This window comes from Podarcis pityusensis (genome assembly GCF_964106645.2).
Source record: "Podarcis pityusensis genome assembly, chromosome: 10".
Taxonomy (NCBI): Eukaryota; Metazoa; Chordata; class Lepidosauria; order Squamata; family Lacertidae; genus Podarcis; species Podarcis pityusensis.
In genome coordinates, this window is record NC_138035.1 from 7,789,587 (window position 1) to 7,817,008 (window position 27,422).

The following is a 27,422-nucleotide window of genomic DNA, read 5'->3' on the forward strand; positions in this document are numbered from 1 at the left end:
AAGTTCAGAGATGTAGGCCCAGGTGCTACCATGTTAATTTATTTTACCTTTTTAAAAAAGAAAAAAAGAAAAATACTAGAAAAGTCACACTTTCCCCCTCCCCTCATGAAGTAAAAAGAGAGCAATAGGATTTTAAATTGTTTAGGGGGGGGGGGAGGAAAGAACAATTGAGAAATCAGCAGGCAGCCCCAATAGTCTAATTCCTCCGCTTGTATACCTGCTCTCACAGCTGGAACTCAGAGAAGAAGGTTGACCCCTGTTGAAGAACTCTATTTACTTTAATATCCCCTTTCCCAAATCACTGTGATTGGAGTGGCCTAATAAAATACAGTGGTACCTCAGGTTAAGTACTTAATTCGTTCCGGAGGTCCGTTCTTAACCTGAAACTGTTCTTAACCTGAAGCGCCATTTTAGCTAATGGGGCCTCCTGCTGCTGCTGCGCCGCCGGAGACCGATTTCTGTTCTCATCCTGAAGCAAAGTTCTTAACCTGAAGCACTATTTCCGGGTTAGCGGAGTCTGTAACCTGAAGCATATGTAACCTGAGGTACCACTGTAATGCGCTGTCATTAAAAGCTAGACCTGCCTATCAAAACAATCCCCACCCCTTCCCTCTTGAAAAAGAATTAGTTTCAGTCAGCTGGATTTTGCAACGGGGGCGGGGGGAGAAAGAAATGCAGCAGAGGTAGGAGGAGAAAGGCCATTTTTTAAAACGTTTTTGTAAAAACCAAGGCCATGGAGTGACTGAAAAGCTTAGGAGGTCTCTCATCTGCCTTGAGAAACCTTGTTAATGGTGCAAACTGACTTAGGAACGTGAGATATTTATTCAAAAAACACTCTTGTTAGTCAAGGCACACATAGAGCCAATACATACCCCTAACAAATAATGAATGAACAGCTTACATTCTGGCAAGCCCCTCTATGTCTCAACTTAATTTCCTAATTTCGGGTGTTCTCTCCCGTTCTGTTGCATCCATATGCCCATGGGAAGTACAGCAGCAGCCCTCAATTGCTTCCTGCAACTATGAAAAGCTGCATCCTCAAAGAATCGCCCAAAACTAAACCTCTTCCAAAGACTGTTGGTGCTGTTGATTCCAGTACCCACCAACCCAATGGCATGTTCCAGGAACACCTCTCTCTTCCAGCCAACTCCTCAGTTCTACCATTAAAAATAGCTGAATGGGGTGGTATTCAATGCTAGTCTTGATCACGGTAGACCTACTGAAGTTAAAGAGAACCAGGCAGAAGGCCTTTTCGGTAGTGGTGCCCACCCTGTGGATCACCATCCTATCAGATGACAAACAGATACACAGCTATATGTCCTTTAGAAGACATCTGAAGGCAGTCCTGTATGGAAAGCTTTTAATGTTTTATTTTCTTTTTATATTTTGCTGGAAGCCACCTAGAGTAGCTGGGGCAACCCAGTCAGATGGGCGAAGAAGAAGAAGAAGGGGCTGTGACTAACTTAGTTTCATTAACTGCAGTAAGTCTACTCTCAGTAGTTGAATACTACCCGTTGGTCTACATAATTGGTATGCATACCAAAGTCACAAATCCCTTTCTCTTGGAGTGCGGAGGTTCTCTGACTTGTGTGGTTAACATTGTTATAGTTTTTATGAGGAAAGGTAATTACAACTGCTTTGCGGGGGTCAGGGGACTGGAAATCAATGTATCCACGAGCGGGATTTTGCTGAGAAACTTTTGTTGTTACTATATAGGTAGGGCCTGCAATGAATGGCTAGGATGCCAGCCACACCCTCTTTCAGAATACGCCATTCTAGTCCTTCTCTCCTCCCCTTCAATTTCCCACTCCCCTTCCATCAGGCTTTCATGACCACTGAGCACATTCAGCCCTCATTAATCTGTTTTGGGTTCCCCCTTCCCCTGCTTAGGTTGCTTCCTCCTAACTTTGCTTTGGTACTTCCGGGATTCTCCCGAGCTGGCGGAAACTTTTCTCTTGTATGGGGGCTTATGTCATTTTGGCTGCATAAGGATTAACACTCAAGAGAACTAAGTTCACTATACATATATAGGATTTCACCCTGTCCTTCCTCTAGGGAGCTTAGGGCAGTGTACATGGTCCCCACTTCTATCCCCACCCTGTGAGAAAGAGAAAGGGGCTGCTCCCAAGGTCACCTTTGTGCCAAGGTGTGGATATGCACCTGGGTTCTCAACCTGTGGGTCCCCAGATGTTGTTGGACTACAACTCCCATCATCCCTGAGCTCTGGCCTTGCTAGCTGGCTCTCTCGCTCTCCTGTAGAAAGTTTGTGTGTGTGTGTGTGTGTGAGAGAGAGAGAGAGAGAGAGAGAGAGAGACTCCAAGTGTTGCAGGAGGCAGATAAAATGTTTACAACAGAGAAAGCTGTTCCCCTTCCAGCACTGAGAGTAGGAGCCCATAAATCTCTGCAGCTAAGTACAGCAGGTTGAAACGTTTAAGGTGAGGGAGAGAGGCAGAGCAGCTGAGCCGGAAAGGCACAAGGATCTCATTTGAGATGAGTGGCGATAAGGCAGGCCAGGGCGGTGGCCCCCATCCGTTCAGTAAACACTAATGATTGGGCGAGTGCCGACTGTCACTGGTGATAAAGAGCCGGCTAAACACTCTATTAGTTTTTCATTTTGCGAATTAATGTTCTTTATGGCGTGTGTACACTCGTCGGCTAATGAATTGTCTCGTTAGAACTGCCTGGGGTCCTCCTCTGCTGGCAGGCATAAATTTCACAAGGAAATTAGCACTTTTTAAAAAGGCAATAACTCCTTGAAAAAGTGGCTTGCTTTCTGCCCATTTCTGCATATATACAGCCCCAAGAAAGGGTTTATTGCTAGGGAGTGGGGTAAGGAGAAGAGTAAAGTTTGAAAAGGAGAGAGAGAGAGAGAGAGAGAGAGAGAGAAAGGAATAGGACTCATATCAATCTGTATACTGTGATCTAAGGTTGGAAAAACAGAATGGTTCCCTAGACAGGCTTGAAATACAGTGGTGCCCCGCAAGACGAATGCCTCGCAAGACGGAAAACCCGCTAGACGAAAGGGTTTTCCGTTTTTGAGTTGCTTCGCAGGACGAATTTCCCTATGGGCTTGCTTCGCAAGACAAAAATGTCTTGCAAGTCTTGAGATTTTTTTTTCGCTTTCCCCCCCTTTATCTAAGCCGCTAAGCCTTTAATAGCCTTTTAGCAGCTAATCCGATAAGCCGATAAGCCTTTAATAGCCGCTAAACCGCTAATAGCGCTAATCCGTTAAGCCGCTAATAGGGTTGCTTCGCAAGACGAAAAAACCGCTAGACGAAGACACTCGCAGAACGGATTAATTTCGTCTTGCGAGGCACCACTGTACAAATGAATCATTGAAGAAATTATTATTATTATTAATAATAATAGTAGTAGTAGTAGTAATAATACCCTGTCCATCTGGCTGGATTTCCCCAGCCACTCTGGGCAGCTCCCAACAGAACACCAACAATAATAAAAAAGCAACAACATCAAACATTAAAAACTTCCCTAAGCACGGCTGCCTTCGGATGTCTTCTAAAAGTCAGATAGTTGTTTATTTTGTTGACATCTGAAAGGAGGGCGTTCCACAGGGCGGGCGCCACTACCGAGAGTCAAGGGAACCAATGCATAGGAATAGCTACTCGTATCCTGCTTCCAAATCTGGAGAGTTGCATGGGAGTGTAGAATCATATAATTCTATGACACTAAAGCATAAGAACATCAGAAGGGACCTGCAGGTGTTGTTGTTGTTTAGTTGTTTAGTCGTGACCGACTCTTCGTGACCCCCTGGACCAGAGCACACCAGGCACTCCTGTCTTCCACTGCCTCCCGCAGTTTGGTCAGACTCCTGTTTGTGGCTTCGAGAACACTGTCCAACCATCTCGTCCTCTGTCGTCCCCTTCTTCTTGTGCCCTCAATCTTTCCCAACATCAGGGTCTTTTCCAGGGAGTCTTCTCTTCTCATGAGGTGGCCAAAGTATTGGAGCCTCAGCTTCAGGATCTGTCCTTCCAGTGAGCACTCAGGGCCGATTTCCTTAAGAATGGATACGTTTGATCTTCTTGCAGTCCATGGGACTCTCAAGAGTTTCCTCCAGCACCATAATTCAAAAGCATCAATTCTTCGGCGATCAGCCTTCTTTATGGTCCAGCTCTCACTTCCATATATCACTACTGGGAAAACCATGGCTTTAAGTATACGGACCTTTGTTAGTAAGGTGATGTCTCTGCTTTTTAAGATGCTGTCTAGGTTTGCCATCGCCTTTCTCCCAAGGAGCAGGCGTCTTTTAATTTCGTGACTGCTGTCACCATCTGCAGTGATCATGGAGCCCGAGAAGGTAAAATCTCTCACTGCCTCCATTTCTTCCCCTTCTATTTGCCAGGAGGTGATGGGCCCAGTGGCCATGATCTTCGTTTTCTTGATGTTGAGCTTAAGACCATATTTTGCGCTCTCCTCTTTCACCCTCATTAAAAGGTTCTTTAATTCCTCCTCACTTTCTGCCATCAAGGTTGTGTCATCTGCATATCTGAGGTTGTTGATATTTCTTCCAGCAATCTTAATTCCGGCTTGGGATTCATCCAGCCCAGCCTTTCGCATGATGAATTCTGCATATAAGTTAAATAAGCAGGGAGACAATATACAGCCTTGCCGTACTCCTTTCCCAATTTTGAACCAATCAGTTGTTCCATATCCAGTTCTAACTGTAGCTTCTTGTCCCACATAGAGATTTCTCAGAAGGCAGATGAGGTGATCAGGCACACCCATTTCTTTAAGAACTTGCCATAGTTTGCTGTGGTCGACACAGTCAAAGGCTTTTGCATAGTTAATGAAGCAGAAGTAGATGTCTTTCTGGAACTCTCTAGCTTTCTCCATGATCCAGCGCATGTTTGCAATTTGGTCTCTGGTTCCTCTGCCCCTTCGAAATCCAGCTTGCACTTCTGGGAGTTCTCGGTCCACATACTGCTTAAGCCTGCCTTGTAGAATTTTAAGCATAACCTTGCTAGCGTGTGAAATGAGTGCAATTGTGCGGTAGTTGGAGCATTCTTTGGCACTGCCCTTCTTTGGGATTGGGATGTAGACTGATGTTCTCCAATCCTCTGGCCACTGCTGAGTTTTCCAAATTTGCTGGCAAATTTACCTGGACCTGCAGGTAGATCAGGCCAAAGGCCCGTCTCACAGTGGCCAACTAGCTGCCTCCAGGAACCCAAACGCAGTAGCTATCAACCCACTTGTTATTCACATAAATGGATACTTTCTCGGACAGCGGAAGGAGAACAAGTTCATCCTGGCTAGTAGCCATCAACAGTCTTATTCTCTATGAATCCTTATCCCCTGTCTTAACTTTCTAAATTGACACCAATTTTAACGTGCAGCGTCTAAGTTGCAGCTGCAGTCTCTCAAGTTGGAGATGACTTTGTTTAACCCCCTACCTTGTTTCACTTACTATGAAGTCCCCACTGAGAGGGGACTTTGCTCCCTTTCTCTCCCTCATTAGATCTTTTATTAATACATAATTTGGTTTAGAGCCAGAATTACAAATTCTTTAGTGTCTGCCTGACCTCAGACAGCAGTAGCCAGTCTTAATGAATGTTGGTGTTTCATTACTGCAATAAATGTAGATTTTAAGAGAAGTTTTATGCGTCTCCCTGCCGCACCGCAATGTAAGTCGGCTATTAGTATTTTAAACTAATACATTTCAAGTGCTTTTCTTTTCCATGGACACCACGGACTGACCCAGAGCTTTCACAGGCAGACGATAAATCTTACAAGTATCTCCCAAATATACGTTCGGTTTACTTGGACCTCCATATTTAGCTAAAAGCCATGAGCAAGTTCATCCAGCTCCTCTCCATTTTAACTGTTTATCCTGGAGGGCCAAACTACACATTGTCATAAATATATGGCTGACACTGACCCACATTTGCTGTGTCTCCTGAGAAATGCTTATAGACTACCTTGTTGCAATCAGCTTTCTCTCCTCACCCCCAGTTCCACTTCAGAGGCTGCCTCTTGTGGGGACTCAGCTGGGAGAGAAAACTGTTGAACACAGTGGCATCAAATTGTACATTTTCTTCACTCAAATGTTACCAAGGGGATGGCAGAGGTGCTTATGGTGACATCTGATTTGGCCCAGAATCATACAAAGGGAATGGCCTTTCGCTGCATAATCTTTTGATGCAGTGTCACATGATGAAGATCGCATCTGATGTGAGTCTTGTGGGACAAACGCCCTGCTTGCCCTGACACACCACAGCCTCAAAAGACTGAGGCTGCCCAGCACTTTGAAGACTTATCTGCTGTGAGTTCCGTGGGGCCTTTTCTGCTGTGGCTCCCATCTGTGGAATGCTCTCTCCGAGGAGGCTTATCTGACGCCTTCATTTTATACCTTTAGGTACCAGGCAAAAATGTTCCCTTTTAACCAGGTCTTTGGCTGATTGACATCTGATACCCTTTCAAATTTGTTGTGGAATGGGGGGGGGGGTTATTGGGTTGTCTTTATTGTTGTTGTTGTTATGTATTCTGTTTTTTACATTGTAATTTTATGTTGTGAACCGCCTTGAGATTTACGGGTATAGAGTGGTATGCAAAATAAATACAGTGGTACCTTGGGTTAAGAACTTAATTCGTCCTGGAGATCCGTTCTTAGCCTGAAACTGTTCTTAACCTGAGGTACCACTTTAGCTAATGGGGCCTCCCACTGCCACTGTTCTCATCCTGAAGCGAAGTTCTTAACCTGAGGAGCTATTTCTGAGTTAGCAGAGTCCATAACCTGAAGCGTCTGTAACCCGAGGTACCACTGTAAAGAAATAGGTAGGTAGGTAGGTAGGCAGGGCAAGGCAAGGCAAGGCAAGGCAAGGCAAGGCAAGGCAAGGCAAGGCAAGGCAAGGCAAGGCAAGGCAAGGCAAGGCAAGGCAAGGCAAGAATAGCAAGGCTTTGAGTTGCATTGCCACCAGGCAGGAAACTGAAAATGCTTAGCACTGTTCCACTTGCACCTTCCTTCCTTCAGGTCCAACTGTTCACACTGGATTCAGTGCAATCTGGACTCGGAGACTGCTGGCCCTTAAACGCCATGAGCAGGCTAGTCTTGCCTTCTACGTTCTTGGGACAGTGACTAAAGAAGCCAAACCGTATCCTCTTCCAGCATGGCTTGGTGCTGAACCTGCAGAGATCCTACCAAGGACACTGGGCAGAGAACGTTCCTCTCTATTTTTTCCTCCCTCAGCAACGGTCCAACTTCTTAGTGGGGCCTTAGAAAAAAGATTGATGCAGAGGTTATTAGCAGCCGGAGCCCTCCTGAACCTCTGCATCAAATATTTAACAGCCAGAGAATTAGAAAGCAGCTCTCCAGACTCCAGTGCGCAGAGTTGATAGCCTTCCTTCCCAGACACTGCACATCTTGCTCTCCTGGAGATTGATCTTGTGTCCTGGGATCAACGCTCGCGCTTGAGGTTATGATTACGCTAATTGTTCCTTGTCCTACTTTCCTCCCCGCCCTCCTCCCCGCCCTTCAACCTCCTAACCCTCCATGTATGTGGAGAACTATCACATAAATATATGCAACTGAGTTGGTGGTGTAATCAAAACTCTGGCTGCAGAAACTGTGTGGCTGGACTTCAGGGCGACAGGTTCGCGAACTACAGAGTGTGGTGCGGCAAGGGAGAAATGATACCTTATTTTTTTCTCAGCAGTTAATTCCTGCTCATGCAGAGACTCCATAAACACTTTCTAAGTTCTCTAAAGCTTGGTCCATTCGTGAGTGAACTGTCGGCCCCTTTCCATGACCCAGAAGCAACCTACCAGGTGCTTTTCTTGTGCCATGTTTATTTTATTTATCAAACGTGTGAGTCTCAAAGAATTTCAAGGCACAGCACAGTAAGTTCAGAATAAAACAGCTCAAGAAGTACATTCAGCAATGAAAGGCACCATTGGCACATAGCACAACATAGGCGGGATCTGCTAAGTTTGCATGGGAAGGAGCGGTCTGCATTTGGCACATACAATTTACTACTACTGCTACTACTAAGCCCTTCTATAACATTTTATAGTGTTAATCCAGCTAGATCACAGTATTGTCTACACAGATTGGCAGCAGTTCTCCAGGGTTTCAGACAAGGACCATTCTTAACCCTACCTGGAGACACCAGAGATTGAGCCTGAGATCCTTGCCAGGCAAAGCACATCCTTCGATCATTGAGCTATGGCCCCTTTGAGCTCAAAATGGTCAGGATTGTTAACAGCAGCAACAACAACAACAACAACAGTATTAAATTGCACTAATTTGTTGCCTTTTTCACAAAAAGCAACCCAACACGATTTACAAAACAGTGTAAAAGCAGTATGAAACTAGAACAACAACAAAAAAAACATACAAACACACCATACTTATTCAAAAGGTAGGTCTAACCCAGGGGTCAGCAAACTTTTTCAGCGGGGGGCTGGTCCACTGTCCCTCAGACCTTGTGAGGGGCCGGACCACATTTTGAAAAAAATTAAAAATGAACGAATTCCTATGCCCCACAAATAACCCAGAGATGCATTTTAAATAAAAGGACACATTCCACTCATGTAAAAACACGCTGATTCCCGGACTGTCCGTGGGCTGGATTTAGAAGGCGATTGAGCCTGATCCAACCCCCAGGCCTTAGTTTGCCTACCCATGGTCTAACCTCTCCCAACTGGAAGAAGCCACAAACATCTAAAGTCCTCCAAATTAAGGGACAAAAACCCAGGTAAAAAGGAATGTTTTTGACTGCTTCACATCCTTACAACAACCTCATAAAGCTGATCAGTATTACTGAGCTGAGGTGCCTTCTTTCTGGTGGGCCCCTAGTTACAAAAACCATGTGTATGTATTATTGATTATTACTTTTATTAATATAATTCAATTTATATCCTGTCTTTCCCAAAGGAGTCCAGGGCTCCCTTTTCTTTTCATTTCATTTGCTTGGACTTTGAACTGAATGGTGATTCATTTTAACCACCGCTCTTAAATTTTACTGCGGCTCTTCGCATTTTATTCCAGTTTTATGCTTCTCCTATTTATCATTTTATTTGGATTTTACACTGTGTTAATAATGGCGTGGGTCTTTTTTTGCAAGCCTCTTTGAGAATTTTTATCACACTCAAAGGACCTAACCTGCATTTAGCAAAGGCAGTCGGAAGGAAACTGGTGTTTGTGTGTAACAGGGAGCTGGCACCTACGGCTTGTGCTCTCCCCATCCCCTGCAACCTGGCCGCTTTCCAGAGCTTGTGTTTTGATATCATTGCATTGTGCATTTATCTGTCCTGCCAACATCAGTCAGTGCAGCAGAAAGAGGAACACAGGAATCTGCATAAGGCTGGGTCTTAGCATTGTACATAATGGCTGGTAGCAGTTCTCTACTGAAATCAGTTCTCTACTGATTTCAGGCAGGGGAATTCCCAGCCCTTCCTAGAGAGGCCAGGGATTGAACCTTGGACCTTCTGCATTCAAAGCAGATGTCCTTCCACTGAGCGAAAGCCTTTCTCAAACACAGGAAGCTGCCTTATATGCACCCAGCGATGGCTTTTTCACAACTTGTGGAAACTAGCTACGTTTTACAAAAGGGACTGGAGAGAACTGGACATGGGGATTTACTGGTGTAATAAACAAAAATCTGCCCTTATTCCCTTATGGGGAACACAAGAGCCCTTATAAAGTCCTTTGTAGGTTCTCCATCGGTCGGAGAAAGAGGCCAACCAGAGAATATTGAGAAGCAAAGCAGCTCATAAGCCTGATCTTTATTGAACTGTTGCAACAGGGTGCCCCCTTCACACGCTGGAGAAGGAGGAAGACCCCAAACAAAGGTGTGCCCACTCTTATATAGACATTTTAAAATGTCCAGAGTCCAAGACCACCCCCAGAAACATCATACATACATCACAGAAGGGGTGTAGCTCAAGACCACCCCCCAGATACATCATACCTACATGACAGAAAGGGCAGTCTGCAACAGAAATCTGAGTGCATTGTTTATCTCCTGTCTGGCAGACCTGTTAATAGTCACTTGATTGGATACCCTGGGGAGCCTGGCCAGTCTTTTGTAATGACAAATACTTAGTTCCTGAGCCAGGTCACAGGATCACCCTATTCATAGACAGACATACCCTTAAGACAGGATTTGTGAACAAAAAGACAATGGGGAGGCTTTTCCATTTTCCTTCGACCTTGCAGAGCAATATTTGAGGTCAATTTGCGAGGGACAAAATGGTTTCAGGACTTTTTCTGGGGGGTTTCAGACATGTGGTTTATATATGCAGTTATGAATATTTATCTTTTATATACATATATAAGACCTTAAATTTTTTATTTCACTGGCTTCCCTGAAACACCCGATTGGCTACCCAACCAGGTGGGAAACAAAACTCTGAACTAGATGGACCTTTGTTATGGTCCAGCAGGGATCTTCCAATATTCTTACGGATTCCTGTTCTGGTGGGAGATTCATGCAGCGCATAAAAGCAAGTGCTATCCAAAACCACACGTGCTCTGGTCGAAGAGTTGGACACGACTAAACAACATCAACATCCAAAAGCAACATCTCTCATTATACTTTCTTGTCAGGGACTGGCAGGCTCGCTGTTGGTGAGTGTGCACCAGGGGCAGGGGGGCTGGAGTCTGACTCAGGGCAGTGGTTTGTGGGGGCCTGTTCAGCCAGGAGGCAAGATTCAGGCAGGGGAAGCTTCAGAGTTGGAGGACGGAAGGAGAGGAGGAAGTGAAGGGCTTCCCCACCCTCTCCTGCACCACTGGCTCACAGAACCAGGAGGTGACTGAAAAAGGATGAACAGAAGAAGTTTCCACACAGGCGCAGTCTCCGGCTGCATGCATGCAGACCATCAGGGGGAGGTACATTAACTGGTGGAGGGGGAGTGGTTCCCTGTTACAGCAACTGTTCCATACAGCGCTGACCTGGGAATAGCAGCCTAGTTGTTAGATTGGTATGCGTAGATTTCCAGAGCTGTAGAAGCAATTGTTAAGTGTTATCTTGGACAATAAATACTTAACTATCTGCCATGTGCATTCTTTTGGCTGAGAAGCACCCCTGACAATTATCTACTGATAAGGAGCCTCTGCTACAAAAAAAGAAGAATATTAATTCAGCCAGATGAGGTAAAAGTAGGACTCAAAGCAAACTCTTAAAAAGCTAACAGCTCTGGGTGTGCTCCTCTTTCAGATAACACACACACACAAGATGATCAGTGCTTATTAATGCAGAGGCAATCAACATAATCAGGGCCTTGATTGCACAAGGATGGGAAGGAAGATGGTTTCTTGGTTAAAAGACGAATCCACCAGCTGAAGAACCATCTCCCCCTTTAGCTGATGTAGGGCTGAGTTTGGGTGGAAAGGACTGCACTATCAAATCTCTTAAAAACAAAATAATACAGTGGAAGAACATTTCCCCAAAGTGGGGCACCTGGCTTTGCAGATTCTTGTTGGTGGTTTGCAATACCAAAATCTGATATCAGAAAATATAAAAAAAGAGAATGAAGGATCAGTGTCCACAAATATTCCTAATATAGCCCAAATGATGAATTAATCACCACCACCACTCTTGGTGAATTTAGCTGTGCTGGTTTAAATCTTGATATCAGTGCCTCAACATTCACATAACGGGCTTAGAAATCCCAGAAGGTGGAAAAATCATAATGAACGGAGACTTAAACAAACATAAACATATTCCAGGGTGATCTGCATGCACACACAAAGCATGTTAATGCCACGCACTGCTCCTTCTTTAGAAAAGTCAGGAGCTGCTGGGAACTTCTGGATCTATGCTCTGCTGCATGAAGCATTCCTGGGCCTAAGATGTCCTCCTGATTCCACACTGGCTTCCTCTAGTTCTAGCAGCAACAGAAGCTCCTGAGTCTCACTTAGGTTTTGATCAGGCAGCAGTCTGCCTTGTTTCCCTGCCCACTTGCCTATCACCAGCTCCCCAAACTGCTTATGGCCCTGAACACAATGTGAAGGTACAAGATAGCATCTTGAAGCGTTTTAGGGTTGCACTTTGGATTCTCTAGCATGGAAGCACACCATGGTAAAGGAGCAGTTGAGGACAGGTGCTAAGTAGCTGCTGCCCAGCTGCCCACTGGAAAAATGGCTGTGCGAGCAAAGGGAAAGGGTCATTACAGCCAACTCATCATGTTTCTTGTAGGGACTTATTCTCCGCACAGAGCCTGAACTTTCCCACAAGCCCTTCTTTCCCAGATCTCCAGAAAATGAACCTGCACTCAAAAACAGGAATTCTAGAAAAGGTAAGCTTTCAGGTAGCCAGCCAGCCAATGTTAAATACCAAGAAATATTCAAGGTTTATTAACCTGAAGCAACCTGTAATCCTCCCTAAATAGGGACAGGAGACAGAGACAACACTCCTAATGAGCGATTATTCTGGGCACAAATAAATCTTTGGGTATACACAGGATTATGCATATCAACACGCCATGCGAAGCAACTGTCCCAACCCTGCTCCTGACGGTTTCTCTGGAGAAAAAAAGGCAATTCTGTTCTTGTGCTAACCCTCTTTCTCTCTCCCCACGCTGCATTGACTGGCTGCTCAAATTTACTAAAGGGTAATTTTAAAACTAGCGTCCCAGGCCCCAAAAGAAGAGATGCAAGAGGTCTGTGAGATAAAGAGTCAAAATCTGATTCTCCTTTAAAGATGATGAGTTGTGTCTCTGTATGCCGTGAGGTGTGTCTGTGTGTCTCTGGTGTTGAGCCTCTGAGGTTGCCGGCTGCATCTCTGCATTTTAGGGCTACAAATCCGGAGGAAGAGAACTGCAGAAGAGCATCTCTTACAGAAACATATGGCAATTCCTATCACCGCCTGCTTTTCTAATACCTTTCCACCATGCTGCCAGTTTTAATTCTGAAAAAGCCTGCCTCAGTGACTAATAATAATAATAATAATAATAATAATAATAATAATAATTTTTATTTATACCCCGCCCTCCCCAGCCAAGGCCGGGCTCAGAGCGGCTCACAAGCAATAATAAAAACAAGTTGAATGATTACAACTTAAAAACAAAATTAAAATACAACATTAAAATATTGAAACATTAAAATATTAAAATATAGCCTCCTCGCAGGAGGAGAAGGAAAAGAAAAACGAAAGAGAGGGAGGGAATCAAATTGGCTCCAAGCCAAAGGCCAGGCGGAACAACTCTGTCTTACAGGCCCTGCGGAAAGAAATCAGATCCTGCAGGGCCCTGGTCTCATGAGACAGAGCGATCCACCAGGCCGGAGCCAGTGTTGAAAAGGCCCTGGCTCTGGTTGAAGCCAATCTAACTTCCCTAGGGGCTGGGACCTCTAGGGTGTTGCTATTTATGGACCTTGAGGCTCTCCGTGGGGCATACCAGGAGAGGCGGTCCCGTAGGTACGAGGGTCCTAGGCCGTGAAGGGCTTTAAAGGTCAAAACCAGCACCTTAAATCTGACCCTATACTCCACCGGGAGCCAGTGCAGCTTGAAAAGCACTGGATGAATATGCTCCCATGGCAGAGACCCCATGAGGAGCCTCGCTGCAGGATTCTGCACCCGCTGGAGTTTCTGGGACAGCTTCAAGGGCAGCCCCGCGTAGAGCGAATTACAGTAGTCAAGCCTGGAGATGACCGTTGCATGGATCACTGTGGCCAGGTCGGGGAAATCTGGGGAACACTGTGCTCAGCTCACACTCTTTGTGTGTTTGCACAGTCAGGTGCCACACCAAAATACAGTCTAGATGAAGGCCAAAGGATAGTCCAGAAGAGAAGAGATCCCCACAGTATACAGATGCCGTTCACAAGGACAAAATTCTGAATGCTGTATTAGCACAGAATTCCAAAGTGTGCAGATAACATGACACACTCATGAAACAAAGAGGGAAATGCTTAAAAGCTGCTTGCATTTAGCCTATATTTATTGAACTATAGCTCTGATTTGCTTGCACAAAGCTTACGTAGAGGTTAGATTGTTGCACATTCAATTTCTACTCATTCAGTACTCATCCTAATTTGCTTGCGGAATGTCCACTTCTTATTCTCCCCTCTGACTTCAGCCTCCTGGTCTCTTATCTCCCTGTCCCTTAGCTTCACTACTCCTTGGGACCTCTTCTAAGTCTCTAGCCTGAATCTGTGAGAAGTTTTATTCCCAGCAAAAATGACAGCTTACCCTTTCCTCACAGTTGTTGGCCTGCAAGCTGCTTTGCTTCCTGAGCAATTGAACATTCGAAGACATCACTCCTGCTCAGCCAGTCAGTAGCAGAGGCTTCTCCGCCATAAACTCAATACACTTCAGCTCTTTGACATAGTTTTTGTTTTCAAATATCACCACCAGACCCAAGTTCTCAGGAAGTGGTGAACGCAAAATTGAAATCAATGAATGAAAAAGAATTTGCTTGAGCACTCTGGTGAGTTTAGCTACACGCTACAACCTTAGCATCCAAACAGTTATTGCTAAGAGTAAAGTTTGCATTCTTTGCGGGCGGGGGAAGAGAAAGAAGAAGAGGAAAAACAAACCAGGAGAAGACAAAAATGACTGTGTCATATCTGACTGGTTTGGAAAATACAAAAATCCAATTCTGAAGAAGCACAGATAAGGGGAGAGCTGTGGAAGTGCCATCAGCTTAGCAAACACTAAATAATGAACGAGGGAGAGACTGTGGGGTGTGATAAAACACTCCATTAGCTGGGCTGGTTTTAAATGAGTGATAATTGTGGCAGAGACACAGAAAAAAAGGTTATTGAATTTTTATCTGTAGGAAGGGGAGGCCTTTGACAGATTAACTATAAAGTCACTCAGCCCAGTTTGTATATTGTACAAATACTGTAAAAAAGAAGAATAAATAAATAAAAAATAAATTTTTATTTATACCCCGCCCTTCCCAGTTCAGAAAACCGGGCTCAGGGCAGCTAACAACAAATTTAAAACACTTAATTGTAATACAACATAGAAGCAGCATAAAATACAGTATAAAAGCATGAATAACAATAAAATTCAAACTTCAAAAATCAATTTGAGGGAAAGCCATCCAATAAACATTAGATAGTCACCAGGGCTAGTTGGCTGAATTAGTCCTACTTAGGCCAGCAAGGAGACCGGGGAGAATTAGCTGTGGGATCCCAGAGAGGGTAATCTTCATAAAAGGTGAGGGGGAGGAAAGAGAAGGGAAATAAAAGATCAGGCTGAATTCAAATTAAAGGCCAGGCAGAGTAGCTCTGTCTTACAGACCCGGCGAAAGGAGGTTAAATCCTGTAGGGCCCTAGTCTCATGGGACAGAGCATTCCACCAGGTCGGAGCCATCACTGAAAAGGCTCTGGTCCTGGTGGAGGACAGTCTGACTTCCTTAGGGCCTGGGACCTCTAAACTATGGTTATTCATGGACCATAAGGTCCTCTGTGGGGCAGACCAGGAGAGGTGGTCCTGTAAATACGAGGGCCCTAAGAGGAGTGTCTTAACCCAAAATCCTGACCAAGCCAGGGAAACTGCTGGAGCTGAGGAGCTCAAGGTTTTGGGAGCATAGGAAGATGCTTTGTGCTCTGTTGCACCATTGGGTCCATTTAGCTTAGTACTGCCCACACTGACTGGCAGCAGCTCTCATTCCCAGCCCTACCTGGGGATACTGGGGACTGATCCCAGGACCTTCTGCAAGGCAGATGCACTGAGCTACAACCCTTCCCTGTAGCAACAAACAAAAACAACACCTCCCACAGTTTAAAAGGACACCAATTGTTTAATTAGCCCAGGGGCCAGCAAACTTTTTCAGCAGGGGGCCGGTCCACTGTCTGTCAGACCTTGTGGGGGGGCCGGACTATATTTTTTTTGGGGGGGGGATTGAAAAATTCCTATGCCCCACAAATAAGCCAGAGATGAATTTTAAATAAAAGCACACATTCTACTCATGTAAAAAACACGCTGATTCCCGGACCGTCCGCGGGCTAGATTTAGTAGACAATTGGGCTGGATCCGGCCCCTGGGCCTTAGTTTGCCTACCCATGAATTAGTCAAAGGCCTGGGAGAAGAGGGATTTATTTGTCTCGAGATGACTCACTTTGTGCCACTGGAAGGTTGGAGAAAGCTGCCTTCATACGACTGGAGAGCCATTCCAAACTTTCGTGCATATTGGCCAAGGCCTTCAGGTCGCTGACATCAGAGAGAATCTCTTGTGTGGGAATCAGTTTATCACCCAGGTTCCCAATGAGCACTTCGGATTCTTTGCCAAAGGCAGTTCTAGAACAAGAAAAACACAAGGCACATATACAATTAATACAGAACTCAACAATAGTGTAAAGAAAAGGACTTTCTCAGTCAGATTTGTCTGGGGGGCTTTTCCTGGTGTGGGATTTTGCACGTCCATCTGAGCCCATGCTGCTCCCACATCAGCCTGTCAGGTGCTCTTGATTCCTCAAACTGGAATAACCTGAATGTATTATTTATCAGTGCAACCAGCGACGTTACGATGGAGTTTTGAGGCTAGATCTGTACAGAGTAAGAAAAGATCAGACACCAGGATAAACTGAACGCTAGCCTCACTGAAATCCATGCTAGTCGTGATTCACTTGCCTCACTGATTTCAACAGGACTAAAGCACAACTAAGTCTGGATCCGACTCATTTTTACTGAAGTTTAATGTATTTTAAATTATTTGATCCCACTAGAAGCAGCTCATGGCCAGACACTGAAAACAAGAATAAAAAAACAGTAGGTCAAAACAAGATTGGAGTGATCGTTTTGTAGTATTATGGCAGTGGACAAAGCTGTAGTGTAACTTTTGAATAAATGTGTTTTTAACAAGAAAAAGAAGAAAAAGAAGAAGAAGAAGTGGTGACACAACTTCCCTACAGAATTTATACCTGCAGCAAGTTAATGTATATGTATTGTCAAGATGGAGATAGCGCTTTTTTTTGCATTATATTTCTTTTTGCATGTTATATCGTTTTGAGTTGTATTCCCCCCCCCCAAGTTAAAAAATAGAATAGAATAAGTGGCACAACAATGAAACAATCCATGCTTTCTTCTAAATCATGTGAAGGCGTTTGACCCATTTCAAAGCTCGACCAGGCTGGCTCCAGACTACAAGGAAGGGTGAAGAATTCCTTAACATAATTTTCCTAATGGATTCCGGTAAGTTGTAATAACAAGCCTCTCATTCATCACGAGGGATTTCTAAAACAACTTAGTAGCTCATGATCAGGCTTTTTCGGTTGTCCCAGAGGGAGGGGCTGGGCGGCTGGACAGAGAAGGCTAGTAAAATTGATCACGGGGTCAGGCGGTCAAACACTGAGTCATCCACTAAAGGAACACACATTATTAAGTAACTTACAATGCCCAAAGGGAACCCTCCACAGTTCAGATCTATTTCCTGGTAACAGGCAACCCTGAAGAAATTCATCCTGCGCATTCAAAGGAATTTGAGGGCTACGCATGTCTGCCCTGAAAGATAAGACAACCCATTCATGGCAAGGCTACCTGTTGTTGCCACGACCATTTAGGATCATTTTAGGAATAATTTACCTTATGAAGTCCTCCTCTTCCTCCCTCTTTGGTCGCAATTGCTTGGGCTGGGCCATGTTGATCCAGTTTGGAAGAGACTTCAGGAGTCTCGTGATATCATCATCTTTTGCCCAAGACGCACTGATGACCAGCTTTTCATCAGATTGAACAATGCTCCTACATCAAATGAGAAATGGTGATGTAAGGAAGAGGTGAGGTGTATTTCCTGATTATTTGATATTCCAGATAAATAAATAAACCACCACTCAAATGTGATGGGTGTCCAGGCTGTGGAATAAAGTGTGTCCCTATACCATACAGACAATTATAATCAACTCTTTTTTATTATTATTAAAGATTTTCTTGATTTACAAAAGTATGAGCAATGTCTCTCTCTTTTTTTCCAAGCTACATTTTTACAGATCAGTTTCATTTGTTGAGACATTAGTGTTACATTAGGAAGAAAAGGGGGGAAAGAGGTGGAGGGGGGAAAGGTGAGTGGGACGGGGTCGGGTGGCGATGTTTCTGTTTTACTTAATATATGTTATAATCAACTCTGATCTCTGCATAACTGAAAATCAGCAGTGTTGATGAAGAATTCTTTGCAACTCAAAAGGTTGTAAAGGGTTTTAATCAACAGGTTGGTTCAGTGGGAGATACTTCTTAGTTTCTAAATTCAATCTGCCAAAAGCAAAATGACGAAGTCTAAGTTTTCAAATGCTGCAGGATCCCAGAGCCTAAATCTCCATTTCAGACTTCACTACTCTCTGGAACAATGTGCTTTCCCATTTCCTAAACTATCAACCCCTGAGCTGCATCAAAAATCAACGCAAAATTGAAAAGCAGATAAAAGTAAAAGCTGTCTTGAACAACAAATAGCCCTCCAGCTCAGACTGTAGAAAATCCAATGGTTCTGCCTAGTATTCTGTTAAAAATATCAGAAAAACATAGTTATTTTTGAAGGAAGAGAGGAATTTGGTCATTTCCTTCTCATCGAGGGCCTATTTGCTAGACTACGTTAACCAGTATGCTTTGACCACTCAAGTCTGAAATGACAACAGCAATGAGGCTGCTACTACTCTGGGGCGTTTATTTCACAGTCTAACAAATACAACTGTTTTCTTCTCAATCCTGCACCTCAGAATTATAGTCTTAGGTTCATTTTATCCTATGTGCCTCCTAGACATAAGCCCTTGCAATACTCTCCCTGTGTTTTCAAACTTTATCTAATAATTCAAGAAGAGAGACATTCCAGAGAGTAATGAAAAGTAGAGCCCTGGAAAGTCACCATGCCACGTAGCACGGAAGACAATAAAATAGTTATTTGTCACAGCAGTGGGGATGCCATATTTAATTCAGAACTCTACCCAGTTTTGTCATTACTTACCTGTGCCACTGGAGCAAGCTGCTCTGTTTTGTGATCAGCTGCAACCTTGGTCTGGGTGGCTGGTCTCCTCAAAGGATTCCAGTTTGGGTGACGTAATGTAAAGGTAAAGGTTAAAGGGACCCCTGACCATTAGGTCCAGTCGTAGTTTGGGTGACGTAATGTAAAGGTAAAGGTAAAGGGACCCCTGACCATTAGGTCCAGTCGTGACCGACTCTGGGGTTGCACGCTCATCTCGCTCTATAGGCCGAGGGAGCTGGCGTTTATCCGCAGACAGTTTCCGAGTCATGTGGCCAGCATGACTAAGCCACTTCTGGCGAACCAGAACAGCGCACGGAAACGGCGTTTATCTTCCCGCCAGAGCGGTACCTATTTATCTACTTGCACTTTGACATGCTTTTGAACTGCTAGGTTGGCAGGAGCAGGGGCTGAGCAACGGGAGCTCACCCCGTCGCGGGGATTCGAACCGCCGACCTTCTGATCAGCAAGTCCTAGGCTTTGTGGTTTAACCCACAGTGCCATCCGTGTCCCTTGCTTTCTGCTTTAGGTGGAGATAAAAGGAACTGAACCAGGGACCTTTTGGACACACAGCAGACACTGTACCACTTAGCTAGAGTCTCCTCCTTGCAACTCCATGCTTTGGTGCATGATATGTGTTTGGGGCAAGAGACCTGCTCTATTTGTGGATGAGCATGAATTTCTCATATTCAGACATGTTGAATCTGAAAGTGAAATCTGTTGCTGACTCCTGGGGTGCTCCTGTCACTAAATACCTGAGTCTCAATTAGCCCCAGCGGCCTCCAGATGTTCCCTAATCAAAGTCCCGAGCCACTCTGCTATTTTGTTTCCAGGGGTTATTAGCAGCCATTTGAATTTTGGAAGCAGTGCAGGTTCTGGAGCTGCTATGCCATCTCAAGCAGATGTCTTATGCACTCAACGCACTGAGCCGTGAAGGGAATCGGGCCTTTCTCTGCAATGCCCTGTCACCTGTTTGTCTGTTACGCCCCTTTCCTAGCCCCCTCCTGGGAGCCAGATTCAACACAGCAACACAGATGGCTCTGTCTGTGGCCCAATGAGCCAAAAACCAATTATTAGATTGTCGTGCTGGTGGTGATGATTAACCCTATTACCAGAACAGGAAAAATTGCATAGCTAGCTGCTTTGAGATAGTGGTGGTGGGTGGATTCCGGTATCAGTTTTAAGATGACAGCTCTGTTCTTCAATGAATGCCACCTCCTCAAGTCTGTGGTGTCTCTGTTTCTCCCACCCAACCCCTTAAATGGTCCTTGCATTTTCTCTGCCACTTCTGATAGCTGTTGGAATCCTAGGGCTGACCTCCACATCCCCTAGTTAATACTCTGCATGGAGATGTAGCACATCGCCCTCGGGAAACATGGCCATTAGGACAGGGGGGCACCACAGACACGGAGATGCCAGCATAAACAAACTTCACTAGCCAAACCACAAGGAGTACTGCTCGCTTCTCCAGCCATGGACTCCAACTGCTTGCCGTGCAAATAGCTGTGCCCAGGCCACACTTCAAAAGGGAAGTGTAGGATCAACACCTTAGCTTAAACTCAGAGGTGCATTTAACCTCTCGTGCACCTGCTGAATCCTTTAACCTGCAATTTGCCTTATGTACTAATCTGATGGGACGCGGGTGGCGCTGTGGGTTAAACCACAGAGCCTAGGGCTTGCCGATCAGAAGGTCAGCGGTTCAAACCCCCGTGACAGGGTGAGCTCCTGTTGCTCGGTCCCTGCTCCTGCCAACCTAGCAGTTTGAAAGCACGTCAAAGTGCAAGTAAATAAATAGGTACCGCTCTGGCGGGAAGGTAAACGGCGTTTCCGGGAGCTGCTCTGGTTCGCCAGAAGCAGCTTAGCCATGCTGGCCACATGACCTGGAAGCTGTCTGCGGACAAACGCCGGCTCCCTCGGCCTATAGAGCGAGATGAGCACCGCAACCCCAGAGTCGGCCATGACTGGACCTAATGGTCAGGGGTCCCTTTACCTTTACTAATCTGATAAATGCACTAAAACCTTTGGCAGGACTGGAGGTGTGAGTTTGAGTTCTTCATACGACCAGGAAGGCTGGGACAGCTGAGAATAATCCCTGGCCAAGCTCTTGGAAGAGCCACTGCCAGTCAAAGTACACTAGGATAAATGGACCCGTGGTCCGATTCAGCACGAGGCAGTTTAAATGACAGGAGGATGGGCTATGAATCAGAAGTGGGGGAGCACAATCCAAGGTTCAAGACTTGGCACTTCCAGTTAAAGGGTTCTGGGTAACTGGGATGGGAAATGCTAAAGACATGCAGGGCTAGATAAATAACCAGCACCATGCAGTTTCTTATACACATTCTCTCCCTATCTCACAATGAGTTAGGAGAACATCTTGTGCCCCCATTATGCTCTTCCTAGTCACATAAAGGGCATAATGACTTCTATTTGTACCTAGCATGAGCTAGTAGATCAAGTAGTGTATTTTCTGTGTTCTTTTATGTCCTCCTCTTCCTGTAATCAGGGATTGGACACTGAAATGAGGGCTGAGGGCTGACCTAATTGCACCACTGCAAACGCAATAAATAAAGAGTTCACTTGTAACTTCACTTGTAGGTAAACAACTTAAAGCAGGGGGACAGGTAAGTTTTGTATTAGTGGGACTGGGGGTATTAGCTATGTATGTGCAAATAGGCTAGTTATTGTCTCACCTTTATCCTTGTAGCTATACCCCTGCTTTAAGTCGTTTACCTACTGTCTTCTCTTGTACATTATTTACTACAAAGGTATGTCTTAATTATGCATTACATGGATGGAGCATTGCTCCTCCTACTGCCACCATCAAACCCATCCATCACCAACAGGTCCCAGGGCACGCTACAGCAATTTAAAATTCAATATTAAAAGCAGTCAAAACAAATTACAATGCAGCGGTAGTCTGTATTTTACAATTTTAGGACGTCCTAATGGTTTTATTGCACACTGCCATGAAATCTTTTCGAATGTGTTGGCAGTGTAGAAATACACTTATAGGTAAAAGAAATCTAAACTTATTCCCTTATTTGCCTTTTCCTCCTAAAGAAGAAAACCTCCAAATGCTTCAGTCCGTCATTGAAGGGAAGGACCTGAAGGGCGCTACCTGGCCCTCAAGCAAGCCTTACCTGTAGGCCACAGTGCAGGTATCCTTGTATTCCTGGAGTTTGACACACACCATGTTGAGGAACTGGTCAGAGTAGGCACTCAGGTCGTGCATCAAATTCATGAGGTCCTGGACAGTCTTTTCCACAATCACTGTGCTCTGCAGAAAGAAAGAAAGAAAGAAAGAAAGAAAGAAAGAAAGAAAGAAAGAAAGAAAGAAGTTTTTTAAAGGCTTGTCATGGTGGGCCCCTGCCAAGAAAAACATTTTTTCAAGCCTTTCTAAGTTTATTTGGCACAAGCAAGCAAACCAAGAACACCATAGTTAGTCTTAATTAAATGCAACAATTCAATACAATGGCGTAAAATTCTTGTTTTCAACTTTGGGTACTTAGTACCCAATATACAGTATTTTTCGCCCTATAGGGCGCACCTCGTTGTTTTTTTGGGGGGGAATAAATAAATAAAAAATTAGGGACTTCCGGGGACAGCGCCAGCGGCTAATGGCGGAGCTCCTCTAAGCGGAGGAACTAGCTCCGTGAAAACTGGGTCGCCCGCCACGGCGAAGGCGGGGACCCGTCAGAAATCTCAGGTGGAAGAAGCCTGGGAACGTGGGGGTTCGGCAGGGCACCTGGAGCGCCCCCCCACTCGCGGGGAATCCTTTTTAAGGGCTCCGGAGCGAAGTGGGGTGAGCGGCGCGGTGCTGCGAACTGAATGCTACTTTCACGGAGTGAAGCTGCACAGCCATTGCCAGGGAGCGCTGACCTTTTTCCTGTGGACACTTGGATCTAAAGTAACTACCTGTGAGTAAAGTGAAGGAATTGGACTTTTAATAAGCTGAATTCGGCCACGAACGGGGGAGGCGTAAAACAGGAAGTCCGCCTTCCTCTTTTTGTAAATAGTGGGAAGCAAGGAGTTTTAAACTAAAGCCTGAAAGACTGCTTTTGACATCTAAATCTTCAGTATTAAATTAGCGAACCCCCCCTTGGCTGCAGGGGAAAAGGGGGGGGGTTTCTGGACATTATTTGCCTGCAGAAAAAGAGGGTAAAAGTTAACTTTTCACCGCTCGGATCCTGGGAACGGCAGCCATTAAAATTGCTGCATTGTGGAGCTCCGCATTGACTGCGAATAGACTATTTGACTGTCAGTGAGTGAAACATTGTTTCAATTATTTTCTCTTGGCTTAAAAGTTTCAACTATGTTTCTGAACCAAAGTTTGATATTAAACATACTGGCATAACTTGTTAGAGTAACTTTAAAGAGAAAAAGAAAAAGAAAAGGATACTTTGGACTAATATAAGATAAACAACAACTACTTCCCTCTAGAGGAGGATTTTGAAACTGTCATAAGGAGTGGAATTTTCCAGTTTTAAAGATAAAAACTCTGGGATTGTATCTGACCTTGAGAGCCTTGAGTGTTACGGCAGACAGGAAGGAAAAAATAGACTCATTACAGGAAAAGACAACTAGATCCGGCAGGACCTTTCGGAGAGCTTCTACATCTGGCCCTCCTGCTCCCTCTGCAGCTGTGTCAATGTATACCAAAAGGAGGAATGCCCTCGGAAGAAGATTGGGCTATTGTTTTAAGCAAAATTAACAATTCTTTGGAACAAATGAATAAAAAATTGGACCAAAATTCACAAAAATTGGACCAAAATACACAAAGTATAAAAAACTTGGAACAAAAAGTTAACTCTAACACAGAAGCTATAGAGACACTAGTTAAGGAATCTAACTCAACTAGACAGACTGCAGAGGAAGATCTACCTACCAGGGAAGAATGGCAGATGAAGCTGAGGGATTACATGGAACTGGCGGAAATGACTGGCAGAATCCGAGACCAGGGAGAAGAGTCGGTGGAAGAAGATTGGAAAAAATTTAAAGTATATTTACAGAAATATTGTAAAATTAATGAATTTAAGAAGGATGCTGGAAAGAAGTTATATGACTTTAGCAGAAATGCTATAAAGAGTTAAGTATGAATAGATTGACATTGGGTAAAGATGTGAATTTAAGTCTAAAATTGTGTTAAGTTAAATTATGGAACTAAATTTGTGAAAGAGGGAAAGGACTTGTTGGAATAATTAATTGAACTAGAATACAAAAAAGGAGGTGTGAGGAAGTCGAGGAAATAAGCAAATGAAAGATAAGGATATGAAAATATGGGGTTCCTTTGTATGTTTGTTTGTTCTCTTTTGGGTTTTTTTTAAAATGCTTTTGTTTTTTTGTTTTTTGTATTGTTGATGTTTTGTATTATTGTATTCATTTTTGTTTTTGAGGCTTTGTAATTGTTTATTGCTTATATCTTTCTTTTGTTTCTCTTTTCTTTTTTTTGTAATGTCTAAACTTTAATAAATATCTTATAAATAAATAAATAAATAAATAAAAATTTATTCCCCCCCCCCCCCAAGAACATGCTGCTATCCGCAAGCCTTGTGAGCCCGGCGGGAACTCCCGCTTGCGGACATCTGCGCGAAGCACGGGGCGCACTCCGTGCTTTGGGCTGCAGGCTGCTGCTCGCAAGGCTTGTGGATAGCTTCGTAAAGCCTGGAGAGCGAGAGGGGTCGGTACGCACCGACGCCTCTCGCTCTCCAGGCTTCAGCGAAAGCCTGCATTTGCCCCATAGGACGCACACACATTTCCCCTTCATTTTTGGAGGGGGAAAAGTGCATCCTATAGGGCGAAAAATACGGTAGTTGAATTAACCAATTCACTCTCACAAGATGTAGTGATGGCCGCCAATCCTCTCCTTCAGCGCGAATTCATGGAGGGTAAGGATATGGCTACAAATCATGATGGCTGTGTACAACTTCTACTGTTGGATGCAGTATGTTTCTGAATACAGTGGTACCTCAGGTTAAGAACTTAATTCGTTCTGGAGGTCCGTTCTTAACCTGAAACTGTTCTTAACCTGAAGCACCACTTTAGCTAATGGGGCCTCCTGCTGCCGCCGCGTGATTTCTGTTCCTATCCTGACGCAAAGTTCTTAACCCGATGTGCTATTTCTGGGTTAGCGGAGTCTGTAACCCGAAGCATCTGTAACCTGAAGCGTCTGTAACCCGAGGTACCACTGTACCAGTTTCTGCGACTCACAAGTAGGGCAAGCACTCTTGTGCTAAGGTCCTGCTTACAGGCTTCCCACAGGCATCTGGTTGGTCACTGCGAGAAAAGGTTTCTCTTTCTTTCCCAAACTAACCCATTCCCCAAAACGCACCACCCTTTCTTTGTTGGCAAAGTGCTCCAGCCTCCAATCATTTTGCTTTACTTCATATCTTTTCCAGGTAAGGAATATTTTTTTTTTTAGTTGGTTTCTATGAGAACCTCCACATCCCTTTCTCAATTTGTGTTGCCTCTGAAGATCCAGTGGCTCAAGCCAACATCCCCACAAGTCATCTCAAAGCAGCTGGTTTGCTGTTACAGCATTTTGTATGCTGTCTGGGTATCTGCACACTTCTCTTTCGTGTAAGCCCCACTGATGGGTGCAGGAAAGAAAGAGAAAGGTAAAACTAGCTTCCAGAGGGGCAATTGTGTTAGCTTCTTGCAGCAAAAACAAGAGTCTTGTGGCACCATAAAAATTACTAACCAATTTAACACGCTGCAAAATAATATTTCGCTTCACAGAATAGCAGGATTATTTTCTGAGCTGTGCACTTAAAAGCAAGAGGCTGAAGCATCTCCCAAGCCCTGCTTTGGTTTACATATTGAATTAAAGTCCTCCGTGCAGCTGATTCCATTGACTGCGACAGGTGAGGCATTCTCTCCCCGCCTCCCTTGCAAGAGAGTTGGACACTTTTTGCATCTGAAGTTGCAAAACCTCATCAGAGTCAAAGCTGGAGCCTCTCCGCTACCCTCCCCCAAGCCTGGCTTCCTTCTCAGCATCGATTTTAAGATTAAAGTACTGCAAGAAGGACCCAGATCCATAATCCTGTTCCTGCAGATTTACCGGTGAGTGACAGGAATTGATTCTGCTCTCCAAGCTGCTAAAAAGAATAAGGAAGCCTCCCCCTCGCTCAGCGCTGCAACCTGGCCCTTTGCATGTGCGGCACGTTATTCCGAGGGAAGTTTGACAGTCGTCAAAGGCACTTTGCAGAGAGTGTCCTTGGCTGGGAATATAGGGTGGTGAAAAACACTTCAGCTCTGCACATCGACTGATATTCCACAGCTGTCCTGTACAACTCATGACTTTCTGAGCTGAAGGTATCCCCTCGGTCATTGCCTCAGTCCACCTGGGGCTTGAGGAAGCTCCTGCTTTCAGAGGCTGCCTGGGGCTGAAGGAGGTAAGGCTGGTCAAGCACCTGGTCAGCCAGAACACTATCTATCTATCTATCTATCTATCTATCTATCTATACGATGGGACTGAGCCTTGGACTGAATCACAATCTGTGCATGGCAGCCCCCAGCCAGAAGGACTAACAGATCCCACTCCTGGGTTTCAACAGGTCCTTTTGGGGATTGACCCACAGACCTTCTACTGTCCTTCAAAACATTCCATCTTCTCTTTATCCAACTTCATGTTTGTATGTCATGTTCAATTGTCCCTGGAGGAATATCTAGTACAGTGGTACCTCGGGTTACATATGCTTCAGGTTACATACGCTTCAGGTTACAGACTCCGCTAACCCAGAAATAGTACCTCGGGTTAAGAGCTTTGCTTCAGGATGAGAACAGAAATCGTGCTCCGGCGGCACGGCAGCAGCAGGAGGCCCCATTAGTTAAAGTGGTGCTTCAGGTTAAGAACAGTTTCAGGTTAAGAACGGACCTCCGGAAACAATTAAGTTCTTAACCCGAGGTACCACTGTATTGTAACAATTGCCCCAATGAAAGTCACCAGATGCTACAGTAAGGGTGAGAGATGATACATCCGAAAACAAAAGTCTTGGGTTGCATGTGCTCTGGTCAAAAAAGAAATTAGGTTTATGAACTCGAACACCTGTCATTGGTTTCTCAGACTCACGGTGAAGGTAAAACTGACCAAATGTCAAGCTTCCTTGTTTTCAGAAGCCCTTCAGTTGGCAACTGTCATGGATTTGAGCACACCACTGGTCAGATCTCTACTGCAGATAAAACTAATGTTTTGAGTGTGACTACTGATCAGTGGAGGAACGCGGGTGGTGCTGTGAGTTAAACCACAGAGCCTAGGACTTGCTGATCAGAAGGTCAGCGGTTCGAATCCCCGCGATGGGGTGAGCTCCCGTTGCTCGGCCCCAGCTCCTGCCAACCTAGCAATTCAAAAGCACGTCAAAGTGCAAGTAGATAAATAGGTACTGCTCTGGCGGGAAGGTAAACGGCGTTTCCGTGCGCTGCTCTGGTTCACCAGAAGCGGTTTAGTTTTGCTGGCCACATGACCCAGTCGTTGTACGCCGGCTCCCAGAGTCGGTCACAACTGGACCTAATGGTCAGGGGTCCCTTTACCTTTACCTTACTGATCAGTGGCCGAGCATCTG

The 27,422-nt window shown here is 44.8% G+C and overlaps 1 protein-coding gene across 1 annotated transcript in view; it reads right to left on the bottom strand.

Annotated features, from left to right (window-relative positions):
- Window positions 1-27,422, bottom strand: part of EXOC4 (exocyst complex component 4) — a 349,341-nt gene that overhangs the window by 36,380 nt on the left and 285,539 nt on the right. The window contains exons 12-14 of the mRNA XM_081022722.1: window positions 22,005-22,141; window positions 17,484-17,639; window positions 16,021-16,199 (exon numbers count right to left, since the gene is read on the bottom strand). Coding sequence (XP_080878848.1) covers window positions 16,021-16,199; window positions 17,484-17,639; window positions 22,005-22,141 — 472 coding nt within the window. The remainder of the gene's footprint in view (window positions 1-16,020; window positions 16,200-17,483; window positions 17,640-22,004; window positions 22,142-27,422) is intronic.